General features: G+C 34.4%; 2 protein-coding genes across 5 annotated transcripts in view; one reads left to right on the top strand and one right to left on the bottom strand.

Annotated features, from left to right (window-relative positions):
• LOC133845018 (fibroleukin-like) overlaps positions 1 to 15,726 on the bottom strand; it is a 50,815-nt gene that overhangs the window by 13,889 nt on the left and 21,200 nt on the right. The window lies entirely within an intron of this gene.
• Positions 1 to 15,726, top strand: part of LOC133845023 (ryncolin-1-like) — an 81,400-nt gene that overhangs the window by 55,468 nt on the left and 10,206 nt on the right. The window contains exons 1-3 of one of the 4 annotated variants that reach the window (XM_062279355.1): positions 2,742 to 2,862; positions 2,932 to 3,998; positions 4,067 to 4,275. In XM_062279355.1, the coding sequence (XP_062135339.1) occupies positions 2,782 to 2,862; positions 2,932 to 3,998; positions 4,067 to 4,175 (1,257 nt within the window). In that variant the 5' untranslated portion in view covers positions 2,742 to 2,781 and the 3' untranslated portion in view covers positions 4,176 to 4,275. Of the gene's footprint in view, positions 1 to 2,741; positions 2,863 to 2,931; positions 3,999 to 4,066; positions 4,276 to 15,726 lie in introns of those variants that run through there. The other 3 variants (XM_062279353.1, XM_062279354.1, XM_062279352.1) reach the window with 3 other exon arrangements.

Genomic DNA, 15,726 nt, shown 5'->3' with positions numbered 1-15,726 from the left:
CTGCTTTTCTTTCACTCTTACCTTCTCCATCCATCTTTCTTTCTTCATCCCTCTCTCTCTCTCTATCTCATTCTCTGTATCTTTCTTTTATCTCTATTTCTTTCTCGCTATTTTTCTGTGTCTCTTTCTGTCTCTCTTTCTCACTATCTGACTATCTTTCTCTCTCTCTCTCTTTCTCTCTCTCTGTCTCTCTCTATCTGTCTATATTCTTTCTATGTATCTATATATCTATGTATATCTGTTACTCTTTTCCTCTATATCTAACACTTCTTCTCTATATTTCTCTATCTCTCTATATTTCTCTATCATTCTCTCTATCTCTCTCTATCTGCTTTTCTTTCACTTTTACCTTCTCTATCCATCTCTCTTTCTCCATCCCTCTCTGTATCTTTCTTTTTATCTCTATTTCTTTCTTGCTATTTTTCTGTGTCTATTTCTGTCTCTCTTTCTCACTATCTGACTATCTCTCTTTCTCTCTCTCTCTCTCTCTCGATCGTTTGCACTGTACTCTCAGCTATTCGAGGAGTGCAACAAGCCTCTCTCTTTGAACATAATAAATGTTGCCTTATCGCTATCATTGCAGTCGTTGAACTCATCCGCTGTCACTAAGCTTTGAAAAGACCTTGAAGTAGCAAATTTTCAATTTATTTTAGTGTCTTCAATATCTAACACACACAGATTAGCACAAATAGCTAATATTTCAACATTTCACTAATCATTAAATCTTACTATTATTGTGTTAAGAAAACCCTAAGGTATACATATATAAATTGACTTTTCAAATATTTTTTATAAGAGTCGTTAGTTATATGTATGACGAAATAAAAAAGGTAGAAGTAATTACCAATAGGGTAGAAAGGTATTACTACTTTGTCCCTGTAGCAAATGTATATTACAGCCAGAAGGACACATTTCCGACCCCTTAAACTACTTATATAAATTCTTAATCAGCGTCGGCAGCCGAGATGATATAGCCGTGTCCTTGTGTCCGTCTACTGCAGTCGTGTCTTAGTTATTTTGACTAACAATCTGGTCGATTTTGTACTCTATCGCAGATTTCGAATGTAGTACTTTACGAATATACCAAGTATAGCTTTTGCTTTACTTTAATATTTTGTTGGTATATTTGTAGAATATGGTTTTATTTACAATGGGTATCCCACAGTCGCGCACTCTCGGCTGCATCGAATTTTGCAATTGTACTCGTATTTTGAGACAAGAACTGATGCAAAAGGTTCTGTGAATTTATGTATGAGGTAATGCAGAATAACAAATTAAGGAATCTGTCAAAATTTTGTGTGCTCGGAAATGTCTTTCTCTGTGCGTAGCGCACATTTCGTCTTCGAAGAATTTAATATTGTTTACTTTCAACATCTAAATAATTGGTGCAGGTCAGCGAATTATGATTTTGTTGAAACGTTCTCCCAAAAAGACGTCATTCTGACAATTGTTGCCAAGCTGCTTGGCAGTTTAGAGGCAAAGGCCAGCATTGCGATGATAAGCAACTGAGAGTGAAGAGAGAAACACGTGCAGGCATGATGTTTGAAAGACATAGGAGCAATTATATATACATACATATAGTATGTATGTAGTTACTGAACACATAGTTCAAAATAAATCAAATGAAAACAATCTTGTCAAGATTGCTCGACTACAAGGTACCCAGTCCCCTGAACCCGAAAGTATATTTAATCAAAATCTTAATTGGCAAAATATTAATAGTATTTATTTATCTGTTCAAAATTGTTTTCAATATGATCATATGCCCTTAAAACTTGTATGCAACAGAACACAAAAGCCAATCATAATAAAGTTATACCATTTAAGTAAGTATTGAATTACTTTAAGGAAGCTCAATTCGAAAATAGAATAATTTTGTCACACAATCTTCAGCTGCACAGACTTTGAGCTCCTTTTGATGATGATACTCCACTCTAAAATCTTAATACCCAAAAATACAGCGTGCCAATGTCAATGTCATGTTGATCCGACAGCATGACATACATTTAATGAATTAGCAACATATAGAACGATCAGTAAATACATACAAATATGTTAAAAGCACACAAAGTGAAAACAGACACTTCATCCTGTAGAATAAAGTTTTATAATAATTGACTAATGATTGCAGAGTCAGGTTGTTCTTTTTTGTGAATTGCATTTCTCAATTCAAAGTTCAATTTGCACATATTAAATATAAATTTAACTCAAGATCAGCCATTTTACTGCATTGAATGAAGTAAATTTTTGTTGTGTTTTATATAATAATAAACATATAAAATAAGCACGAGTGTGTCGCCTCATCAATTGGAACGCATCTGCGTCAGCATTGCGGAGATAAGCCATAGAATCGCTCTCACTGATGGAAATAGTGAATAGGAAAAAGAGAGAGAGAGCAGATCAAGTTACACTAGGTCTATTTGAGATCATTAATAACTTGGCTCATTGATTCAGTCTTCAAGATTATGCCCCTGTGATACATATATATATATAATACATTGCAATTTTACACTACACCGTTTTCTAATTTTCAGTATAATCAAAATTCGCCACTTCTAATTTCATTATCAAGAATCCTCGTCAGAAATTTGACATTGTCTCGACATTGACACCTTTTGCTATTGCATTCACTTCTGCTACGAACTTTTGAGCTGATCTCACATCCGTTGATCACGTGTTGATTCTAAAGTCATACAGCACTCAGAACTATATTCTTTGTCGATTTGAATTAAACTTTTAGTTTCAAATTCATCTTTTCCGCGAGCAGTCGAAATATTCAAAATGTTGAAAATAAAAATCAACTCAGTTCTTTTCTTAACAGTACTTGAAATATTCTTAGTGGCAACAACTGCCTTCGAAGAGGTGAGAACAATTACATAAAGTAGTGTAGTACAGTGAGTGCTAAGAATGTTTACATTTTCTTCTTATCAGACGTGCGAATCCGACCGAGAAATGGAAAAAAAGTGCCGGATTCATAACTACAAAACAGTGAAACCTTTGCTTGATTATTTTAGGCAAGTTCGCAATGAGTTAGAACAAAGTGAATCTAAGGAAAATAAGTTAAATGAATTAAATTCTGATCTTATGGAAAAGTATCATGAAATTGTAAGAATTCATGAAAAATTTATGAACGAGGCAGCTCTATTAGATGAATATAAAAAAAAAGTTCTTAAAGGGGAAGTCGATTTGCAATTGAGTCAAAATAAAGTTGAGAAATTAGAATCTGAAATTAATTCAAAACAAAATATTATTGTGAAATTAAAAGGAGAATTAGCTGATAAATCCACCAACTTAGAAAATTGCAAACTTCAATTCAAAAATCTTAATTCTAGCTTAATTGAAAAAGATGAAAAAATAAAGAGAATTACTGAGAATCTTCAAAATAATACTGAGCATCAGAAAACACTTAAAGAGCAATTAGAGAAGAGTAAAACTAAATTAATAAATCAAGATAAAGATATTCAGTTATGCCAATCTGAAATTGATAAGTTAAGTCCCACATCTTGCATCCCATTTGGAGATTCAGATGTTCATCAACTTAATGTTTCTGGCGTAGGTTTCTTTGATGTTTTATGCGATATTAAGTTAGCTGGACCTGGATGGATTGTAATACAGCAACGAGTTGGGGGAAATGAGAGTTTTAATAAGAATTGGGCAAGCTATCGCAAAGGTTTCGGTTCTTATAAGAGTGATTTCTTCCTCGGACTAGAGAAAATACATCGTATCACCAGTTTGCAGCGTCACGAACTTTACATACATTTGGTTGCTCTGAATGGAAGTACCTACAACGCTCGTTATGACGACTTTAAGATATCTGATGAACACAGTGGATATAAACTGAGTTTGGGTAAATTCGATGGAACTATTAATGGGGATGCAATGAGAGCCGGCGAAAAAATGAAATTCACAACATTCGATCGCGACAACGACATTAGTGATAAAAGTAATTGCGCAGTTAAATACAAAAGTGGCTGGTGGCACGGCCTTTGTTATAATTGGTAAATATTCCAAATTGTGCATTCCGATGGAATACACATAATTATTGATTTTTTGCTTTTTTATGCAGTAATTTAAATGCACCATATGGGCCAGATCTACTTTGGTGGATGAAAACTGAAATCAAAATAAAAGAAGCTAAGATGCTAATTCGCCCCAAAGAAGCGATGAAGAAGTGAACAATTGAAGAGCTGAAATTCATATATTTGACTCAATTATGTAATCATTTACATATATATAATTGGTTGATTAAAATTGTGCGTTCTGAATAATAAAACCATCAACTATTTAATGCATCGAATTATTTTTTCAATAGAAATCTATCAGTTTTTATTGTATTTTATGTTTTAATATAGCAAGTTGAAAGTCTCTAAATGATTTCAATAGAGGTGCAAATACTTAAAAGTAAGTAAACTTATTATTATATTGTATATATCCCTTTAATCGAGCCTTGAATATTAAAGAAATATATTAATTGATCTACATATATTCGATTCTTATCTAAAGATTCAATAAACATATTAAATTAATAAACTCGTTGATGTAGCAGCATATAATGAATTTAATATAACTTTCATTAAATTGAGAAGATCAGACAATATTCTCTTCTGTTGACCCGATGAGAGTGTCTATCTCTTATTATTAAAGTGTTAATATAAAAGCAATCGAATGCTGGATTGTTTTTTTGTTATGCCAGTATTAAAACTATAAAACTATGAAACCTTGGCACGATTATTTAAGACAGGTTAGAAATGAGTTAGAAGAAAGTGAACTTAAGGAAAATAAATAAACATAACATTAATGAAGGTTTCAATAGGGATTGGGCAGCGTATCGCAAAGGTTTCTTTTTCCTTGAGAGTGACTCCTTTTTTGGATTTCCAGCGTCACTAAATGGAAATATCTACAACGCTCGTTCTGTCGACTTCAAAATGTCTGATGAAGACCATGGATAAGAGTACAAATTGAATTTGGGTAAATGGAATGGAACTCTTTTATAAAGCGATGCGAAGCAACAGTTTTTAATAAATGAGCAACCACATCGACAGGATAGATAAAATTGACGTTACGTACTCGGAATACACGCAGCAATAGAGATTTGTGAATACAATGAATGCCAGCGTACAATTCGCACAATGTATATTCGTTTGGAATTTGAATGTGAATGGGAATGTGAATGGCATTCAGCGTAAGTCGTAAACGCATTTTAAGTACCCGGCTAATTTCAACTATCCAATTGCCTTGCAAATATGCACATTGTGCCGCCTTAAGTAGTTGCATTCCACCGAGTGGCGAAGCGACTGCTTTCGACATCCTTGAAGTCGTTAATGCCGGAAGTGTCCTTCGTCCTTCGTCCTTTGTCCTAATGCTTATCCTCATCTGCATTCGCATCGTTGTCGTCGTCGCACGTGTGCCAGCATAAAATAATGCGACATTTTTATGGCCCAAGCGCGAGTGTCAGGCGAGCCAAGTTAAAGCGTTGCGCTCAAATTTATGAATGAATTCTTTCGGGGTAGTTAAGGCAAGTCTCGACCGAGTCACAGGTAAGGTCATAATTCAGCGCCTCAGCGAGCCGTTTTCCCTAATCTCCCTTCGTCTCAAAAAAACTACTCGCACACTTTGCGCTCTTCGCATTGTCGAAATTTCCTTGCCAAATTTATGTGCCAACGTGATGCAAATGTTCCAGGCTAATCTTGCAATGAATGAATTGCTTGCTCTCTCTCTTTCTATCTCTCTCTCTCTCTCTCTCTCTCTCTCCTGTTTGTCTGTCCTGCAGCTCTGCAGTTCCAAATCCATTAATATGGATTGCTCTATCAATATGCCATAGAACTGCGACACAACTATTTATATTATAACTGTGTGCCTGCAGAACATGTAAATTATTGGCAAGAGAAGTCATCTCCGAGCCTATAAGGTATATATATTTTCTTGATCAGCGTCAACAGCCGAGACGATATAGCCATGTCCGGTTATAAGAGATTTTTCGTGGATACAATAACAACTGCAGTATTTGCGATTCTTAAAGATTTGGTTTCGATCAGATTCAAACTAGTAAGAAAGCTACAGTCGAGTGTACTTGACAGTGAGATATTTTGATGGTATATTTGTAGAATATAGTTTTATTTACAATGGCACTCTCGGTTGCAACGAATTTTGCAACTGTACTTGCATTTTGAGACAAGAACTTTTGCAAAAGGTTCTGTGAATTATTCTGTGTTTTCGTTTTGCCTTTGAAGAATTTAATTCTGTTTAAATTCAACAATTAAATAATTAGTGCAGGTCAGTGAATTGTGATTTTGCTGAAGAGTTCTCCCAAAAAGACGTCATTCTGACAATTGTTGCCAAGCTGCTTGGCAGTTTTGAGGCAAAGGCCAGCATTGCGATGATAAGCAACTGAGAGTGAAGAGAGAAACACGTGCAGGCATCATGCCTTAAAGACATAGGAGCAATTATGTATATGTAGTTACTGGACAAATAGGTCGAAATAAATTAAATTAGTTCGACTACAAGATGCCCTGAAATTCAATATTTATTTAATGAAATTTATTATATGGCAATAGTAATAGTATTTATTAATATATTCAAAATTGTATTCATTATGCTCATTTGCCCTTAAAACTTGGATTTAATTTAACAACCAACAAGTAAGAAAGTTACAGTCGAGTGTGCTCGACTGTGAGATACCCGCTACCCATTTTTAATAAGGGCAAAATATTGGTATTATTTTCAAAATATACCGAAAATACTAAAAAAATACTAAAAATATACCAAATGGTATGTTTGGTATATCAATACAGCACACCATTCAAAATATACCATAGACGGCACAATGTACCAGATTGTCGGCCAAAGCAACTAAGAGCCCTAGTAAGTAGGCGTTTTTGCCCATACAAAAGTATTTCTTTAATAACTTCCACAATTTTTATCTGATCGCAACCAAATTTTCAGGAATCATAACTACTATAGTAATTATTGTATATACTAAAATTCGCAACTCTAGCTTTAAATTTACGCTTGTTATTCGATTTTTTTGATTTACGGGGGCGGAAGTGGGCGTGGCAAAAATTTGAAACAAACTTGATCTGCGTGCAAACATAACAAATGCTGTCGAAAAAAAATTATAGCTCTATCTCTTATAGTCTCTGAGATCTAGGTGTTCATACGGACAGACGGACAGACACACAGACGGACAGACACACAGACGGACAGACGGACAGACGGACATGGCTAGATCGTCTCGGCTGTTGACACTGATCAAGAATATATATACTTTATAGGGTCGGAGATGCCTCCTTCTACCTGTTACATACATTTCCTGCAGGCACAAAGTTATAATACCCTTCTACCCTATGGGTAGCGGGTATAAAAATTAATATATTTGCTTTGATTTTCCTATCTTTTGTTGTTTGCTTCAACTATTCCAAATTCTAAGTACATTAAAAAATCTTGTATGCAACAGAACACAAAAGCCAATCATAAAAAAGTTATACCATTTAAATAAGTATTGAATTACTTTAAGATGTAAGCTCAATTCCAAAATTAAATCATTTTGTCACATTATCTTCAGTTCGACCGTGAGATACCCGTTACCCATTTTAAGTAAAGGAAAAATATTTTTAAAATATATCAAATTAATATAACGCAATGGTTATTTTAGGTATATTGATGCAGTACTACATACAAAATATACCATAGAGTGCCAAATATACCAAATTATCAGCCTTACCAATACAAAAGTATTTCTTAAATAATTTTCACATTTTTTATCTGATAACAAATATATTTTTACCTCGACAGCACTTTTAATGTTTGCACGCAGATAAAGTTTTAAATTTAATAATAATTAGCAAAGTATTTAATAATATTATATATAAAGTATTTATGATATTTATGAAAGTATTTATGTTATGGAATTTGGCTCTTATCGGATACAAATTCTAGCAATTATGAAGACAAAACGCTTACTTTCTAGACGTCTTAGCTGCTTTGGCTGACAATCTGGTATATTTTGACATGTATGGTATATTTCCAACGAATGTTATATTTTTTAAATATTACCTCACTCTCTATAGTAGCTTTCTTAATTGTTTTTGTTTTCTTTATATGAAATAGAATATTTTTTTCCAACAAAAGTATTTTTTCAATAGTATTTATTTAATGTTTTCACACTATTGAATTTGCTGCAAGATATAAACGAATCAGCAAATTTTTTTTTGTTATTGACACATTTGTCAGTTTAATCAGAGTTGATCGAAAGAGTCTAAATCAGAAAGCAAATGCTGTCCTTGACCTTGGTGAATAATATATACTTCAACTCTTTTCTGATCTATACACTATAATATATCTAGAAAAAGTTTGCTAGAAATTTCTAAATAGTCGTTCTTCTTAGTGACTTATTCACGACTAGAGTGTGATAAGAAGCAGCATGAAAAACATTTTGTAGGCGTCGTCACAATGTTTTGGGTTAAGTTCATTTATTGTGTTTTCGTTCTTCTTTTCTTTTTGAAGGTGGTTATGGGATCCCATTTTCGGGTTACGTTATGTTCGGTTTGTTTCTTTATTTCATTCTTGGCTACTGTTTATTTGATTGTCATTATTTTGTGTAAATATTGACGCTCTTGTCATGCCCAGTAGCACTCAACGTTAATTGATTTCGAATTGGAAGCCACTCTTATTGTTATTACAACAATCTATGTAGTACTCCCCCGCAGCTGGCGACTGTGTATTCAATACAATGCTCCACACCTCGGCACTTGCATAAACAAACAGGCGATAGACCAGCAGCAAAGCAGCAAAAGCATTCACAAATACACTCTAACCCGCAACTGGCACTCACACTCGCACTCACAACTCACATTCAATTACCATAGATAAGCGCAGAGTCGAAGCCAAAGCCAAAGCCACTGCCAATGCCAATGCCAGTGGCATCCACAGTCAAAGCCTCTTTCAGGCCAAGTGCCCACTTTGTGTCGCCCAAGCTTCCATCTCTGTCTCTGTCTGTATCTTTGTCCCAGTTCCTGTCTCTGTCTACATAATAATCTGCTATATAGTGAACGCAATACCCCCATTTTTATTATAATTTTTTTTTTTTTGTATTTTTTTCTACCTTTTGTCAGCAACATTTCATTGCAGTATTGTACAAAAAAAAAAACACGCTTATTTATAAAAATTATTTTTTATTAAATTCTTTATTAAAATTTGGTATTTTTATATATTTTTATGTTCATATAATTGTGGTGTATTAAAAGTTCTTTAAGCAAATAAGTTAATATTTATCTATATATTTTTGTATTACTCATATTCATGCCAGTTCATCTAACAACTTCGACTGCTTTGCAAAACACATAGAAGTAAACCCAACCCAACATTTCTATAAATAAAAGCGGACAACTGTAAATATGTGCAGATAATGTTAAAGATACAGCTAACTCTGGGACTCCAAGATACAGATAGAGTTACATAGCATAGCTATAAATGGGTGTATCAATATTTGTTTATACTTTTCGTGTTTTTTTTCTTTTATTTTTTTTATCATGGTGCAAACACTTTAGCCCTGGCCCAAAGTGTCTGGGTTGAGGTTCTCGTTATGAGTTCTTAGTCCGCCCGTGTTGGAGCGTTTATCTTATCGGAGCCAATGAGGCAGGTACATATCAGGTAAAAGGTATAATACCATATCGCTTGCCTCTAATTCCAGCCTCTTCTTCTGCGCATCGGTGTTGTCTCTTGTGTTTGCTCAATTAATACGAACTTTAATTGAAAAACAATGCAATTAACTAAATCAGTTAAGCACGTCGCAGCGCCCTGGCGCCCCTAGATAAACTCGGTAGCACCTCAGCGACCTCGCTTTACCAGCTGCAAAAGAATATATATCTTGTGTACTCGTATATACTATATTAAACATAACGACTTTGGAATACTCTGCACTGCAGAGTCCACAAACAACTTTACTGTGAGTTTTCTTAAATACGAAGAGTTTCTCCGCTATGGAAAACTAATTTAGATATTTACTTTTATTCAAGTAAGATATAACAAATGAAATATCATTAACAATAGTCTAGAATATAAGTAATTATTGTTTGTTATGCATTTTAAGTTTTTATTTTTGTAAATTACCATATGTACATATAATTCATATAATAGAAATAAATAATTGAATTAAATTAAAATTATTAAATTAGATTAATATCGATTAAAATTTGTATTTCAAATAAATACTTTTTATTTTACAGCTATAGTATTTTAAGAGCAATATCAAATTGAGTAAAATGCAATGTCTTCTTTCTGGCAGCACTTTACTTACTTTCAGATCTGGCAACACTGAGACGCAAACGCCAAGTGCTTTATAAATGTATCATGCCCAGTGAGCTACGCAGACACATTTGAAGTGTGTCGCTCTGCTTCTTCTACTTCATCTCCTTCCACTTATTAAGCTCGCTAAACGTGCTTGAAAGCTTCATGCTGTTGTTATTGTTGTTGGCTATTTGCTTTCAGTGTTTTTATCTAAATTACTTTTAATCGCCATTTAATGTTTTTGTTTTTCTTGTTTTTCAGTTTCAGTTTCATGTTTTATGGCTGCGTCTTTTGGGCGGTTTCTAATCTAATTGCAAAATGTAAGCACCCAAAGCATATGTGTGTGTGTGTGTGTATGTGTGTGGTTGGAGAGATGTTTGTGTACACTGTACATTTACACATACATATATCAAGGCCTACCTTCCCCCTCAGTTGTTTGCTCCTAACAACTGTAAATAGATTGCGCGCTATCTGAAAGAAGAAACAAAAAAGTTGATTCGCTCTGCAAATTGTATAAACAATTATAAACAAACAGACGAAAGTGTTTTTATCATGGCCTAGTTCTACTGTAGATATCATTTGAAAATCCCTTGGAAAAATAACAACAAATGGCAATAATTCTTGACTCATTTAAAAGTGACTTTTCAATCGTCTTTAACAACTTTAACCCTTTTAAGCCCCATTAATTGCGTCAACATGTATTGACGCATTTTACGATTGTCGAACGCTTTCCTCATATCTGTTAATGGTTCATGATTATACTAGTATGGTAATAATTCACATCCGTTGTCCAAGTACTAAAGATATTTTGCTTTCTTTACGTCAGATGTATAGCAGTTAGCTACAAAATATTTCTTTTATCGTTTAGTGCTTCTCAGATAAAATCTAAACGAATTTATTTCCATTTCTAAAAAGAATAGATGAAAGATAAAATAACCATAAAAAGCTCAGTTCTGTTATTCACTGCAATATTATGATAATAAACAGTTTTACATTTAATCTAATAATTCGTTATTGAAATCTTGAAACAGTTCGATGACTTTATGTCTTAAATAATACTTTAGATTTAAATAGTATTATTTTGCCTCGGATGAATTGGTTTCACTTTTGTTTTGTTGTACCTAAAATGCAAAATTGATTGCCGCATGAAGCTAATTAATTTACAGACAACGTTTCTCGCTGTCTATGATATTCAAAAACTGTTCCCAAGAGCCCCAAACAACAGAAATAAAAACAACAATAACAATGGTCTTCGCTGTTTGTTTAGTTAATCCAAAAGCTGGTTTACAAACCAGGCGCCAAACATGGCATACGAATTAATTGTCTCGGTGTTTGTATTCAAATTTCTAAAAAAAAATCCACTTATTTTTTTGCTTCTCTTCGTATTTTTCGTAATTTGTTTATTTATATTATTTCTATTCAGATTGCAAACGTATCAAGCAAGAAAAAGAATGCGAACGTGAAGCAAAACAAAAGTCAATTTGCTATTCTGGCGCCAGTGAGAGTTCCATTTTGCACCACTGTACTTCCATAAAAGCTCAACAGCTGATGGCAAATTTGTTGCTGGCCCTTTCGCACATTCACCAGGGATCTCCTCGTTATTCCTCTTCATTTTGTTTTTATACCCGCTACCCATAGGGTAGAAGGGTATTATAACTTTGTGCCGGCAGGAAATGTATGTAACAGGCAGAAGGAGGCATCTCCGACCCTATAAAGTATATATATTCTTGATCAGCGTCAACAGCCGAGACGATCTAGCCATGTCCGTCTGTCCGTCTGTGTGTCCGTCCGTCTGTCCGTATGAACACCTAGATCTCAGAGACTATAAGAGATAGAGCTATAATTTTTTTTCGACAGTATTTGCTATGTTTGCACGCAGATCAAGTTTGTTTCAAATTTTTGCCACGCCCACTTCCGCCCCGCAAACCAAAAAAATCGAAAAACAAGCGTAAATTTAAAGCTAGAGCTGTGAATTTTGGTATATAGTATAATTACTATAGTAGTTATGATTCCTGAAAATTTGGTTGCGATCAGATAAAAATTGTGGAAGTTATTAAAGAAATACTTTTGTATGGGCAAAAACGCCCACTTACTAGGGCTCTTAGTTGCTTTGGCCGACAATCTGGTACATTGTGCCGTCTATGGTATATTTTGAATGGTGTGCTGTATCGGTATACCAAACATACCATTTGGTATATTTTTAGTATTTTTTTAGTATTTTCGGTATATTTTGAAAATAATACCACAATATTTTGCCCTTATTAAAAATGGGTAGCGGGTATCTCACAGTCGAGCACACTCGACTGTAACTTTCTTACTTGTTTGTAATATGTGTATGCCTGTACATATGTATGTATTTACTTAAACGCGACCAACATGTGTGTACAATGTGTATGCAGGTTGACAAAACAAAATACAAAAACAATTTAAGCTGCATATAACAACAATTTTGCATCTTCTGTCATATTCTCTGCTTTGGCGTTGAGCCTAACAACAACACTCACTAAGTTACTTCGCTAATCCAAATGCATTTTGTTGTTTTTTTTTTTCGCTGCTTGCTGAATATTTGAAATCACAGAGGCAAAATTATTGTGAGCATTATTTTTTTTCAAGTACAGGTGACCCTGCTTTATGGGTGAATTGTGTGTAGAAATATTAAAGCTTATTTTGAGTGCAAAAATTCATTAAATTGAGTTCCAAAGTAACTTTTGTAATAGTATTGTTTTTTTATTCTTTATATGTAATGTAAAGTAGTTTTACTATTTGCATTAGTTAAGTCTTGAAACGAAATCGCATTAAAAATGCTGCTGCCTAAGCACACAAGCATTCTCCCATTCCCAATTAATTTGAAACTATTGTTTCTGTTGTGATATCATGCGTCGACCGAGTGGCTGTCACTGCTATAAGCTATGTACAGCTTTGCCTGTGTCATTATTTTGTTTTTGTTTTCATTCTATTTTTTTTTTTGTTTAGTTTTGTTTTTGTGTTCGCTTGAAAGCTTTAACAGATCGCTGCGTCGCGTCGCGTCGCGTCGAGTCGCAAAAACAATGCACGAGCACTCAACGAGTGGGCTGCGACGCGACAGCGCTGCTCGAGCGTAGGAGGTGTTGGCGCGTGTGTCAGCATATTGAATAGGTCGACCCTCAGCTTTGGGCATGACAACAACAACAACAACTACAAGTTGAAGACGAAGCACAGCAAACAAACAACGCGATCTGTTCGCAGACCAAAGACGAAAACGTAAAGCGATAAGTGACAGCCTGTCGGCTCCCTTCGCTATCGCCCGCCCCCGCTCTCCCTCTCCCCATCGCTCTGCCACACTCACTTCGATCCATGATACAATAACACAAGGTAGTCTCGTCGGCAACATGATACAATTATAGAAGGTAGTCTCGTCGGCAAAAGCTTTCGTCAGTACGCATTCGTTTTTTGACGCAAGAGGTTGTCTGCGGACGAATTTTTTTCTGCAATTAACCCTTGTGCAAAATGACATTTTGCAATGTATGCCGTAGACACGGATAGAATTAAAACATTTAGAGAATTAGAGAATTCTCATATATATTATTAATATTGTTCATAAACAATTTATATTTTAAAAATATGTCAAGGAGTCATTAATATCAGCTTCAAAATATGTAAATATTGATATCATCGTCTAAGGGTTAATGCGCATTTCATTGTCGTCTCGCTCACACTGCTGTGCTGAGACTCTTTCACTCGCACTCATTGGTATGATTATAGAGGTTGTGCTTTTTCCGACGAGACTACCTTCTATAATTGTATCATGGTCGGCAAAAGCTATCCGTTATCTATACCATACATAAGTGCGAGTGAAACGACTGCGCCTAGTGAGTGCGAAAGAATTGACAGTAGAGCTTTGTGATTAACCCTTAAATGGCGCATATGGTTTAATTGTTCCACTGTATTAAGAAGAGTTGAAATGTTTTTATAATTTAATTTTTTACAGTTTAGAAATTGATAGTAATCGTTATTTTTGTTTTTGATTACTAATTATTTTGTTCAGGTTTTTAATTCTATCATAAAGTTCAAATATATATATAATATAATTGCAATATGACATTTTTGCCTTGCGCAAGGGTTAATATTTAGAGAAAAGATCGTCCGCATACAACCTTTCCCTTCAACAAGCACGAGCGCACTGAGCGATAACGGCTCGAAACCGAACGAAAAGGCACACGACGAGACTACCTTGTGTTATTGTATCATGCTTCGATCTATGCTTTAATACTCATTCGCGTCTCTGCCGGGCGTGACGAATTTAGCGGGGCGCGCATATTGCGTCTCTTTATGTTTTTGTTTATAATTTCGTCTAATATGCATAGACGAGGCGCATGAACGACGCGGAGCACTGTTCAGCAAATACCCTGTAATCAACGGTTAAATCTGGGCTACTTTTAATCTAGGTTTCCTCATGGACAAGGGAATTTATATACCCCATGCGAGGGTGTAAAAACACAAGCTAATTTAATCGCAGATTCACACACCGCATTCATCTGTATGAGTAGAGGAACGAGTCTATCCCATTGCCGCTATTAGTGTGTATAAGGGGTAGAGGGGAAATATGTACTTTTTGTAAACAAAACGCTGGCGGAATTTGAATTTTTTTCCGATTTCAAAATCATTCGCTCAACAACTCCATTTTTTCATCCGCTGTTTGATATATGTATATATGTATATAGTTTGCGATTTCTGTAGTCGTCCCACTTCGTTTCGAAAATATTGTACAATCTGCGGTTCAGTTTTTTGTCATATCATAAATATCATTTTTATCACTTTTTATGTTTTCTGCCTTCGATTCGCTGTCGTTTTTTGGCGTCGTTTCATTTGCATTTGAACTTTTGTTTGCTTTTAATTAAGCATATTAAAATTTTGCGACTTTATGATTTTTACTCAAAGCAACACCAAATCAAATGGGTCATTTCGATAATATAACCAAAAATAGGCATCAATCGATTGATTTAAGATCTCGCTCTTGACCATTTGACTCGACACGTGTTAGAAACTAGTTTGAGATTCACTTTAGAGTAATTTACAAAATATTTATTTGAATTTATTACTTAGAATTAATGACAATGCTAAGTGGAAAATCGAAGGTCAAATAAAATATTGCTCAGCAAAAGTTTTAAGAACACCTCTTCAAATCTTTCTACAGCTTACTGAACATCTGAGTGGCAAATAAAACAAAATAAAAGCTTATTATTGTTTTTATTTTGCATTTTTTCGTTTTTATGATTCGCATTTGTATTCAATCTCGTTCATTCATCGATTCATTTGCTCATTCATATCGTGTGGTATATATTCCAAAATCCAAATGCGTTTTTGTATTTTTCTGTTGTTTTTTTCCAGTTCTATTTGTTTATGCAAAAATGTTGTTGAGCACCAAGCAACACCTATGCTGAAATATTAGTTTAAAGTTGAAAA

The sequence above is a fragment of the Drosophila sulfurigaster genome, chromosome 3 (assembly GCF_023558435.1).
Source record: "Drosophila sulfurigaster albostrigata strain 15112-1811.04 chromosome 3, ASM2355843v2, whole genome shotgun sequence".
NCBI classification, from domain to species: Eukaryota; Metazoa; Arthropoda; class Insecta; order Diptera; family Drosophilidae; genus Drosophila; species Drosophila sulfurigaster.
This window is presented reverse-complemented; position numbering and strand designations above follow the sequence as displayed.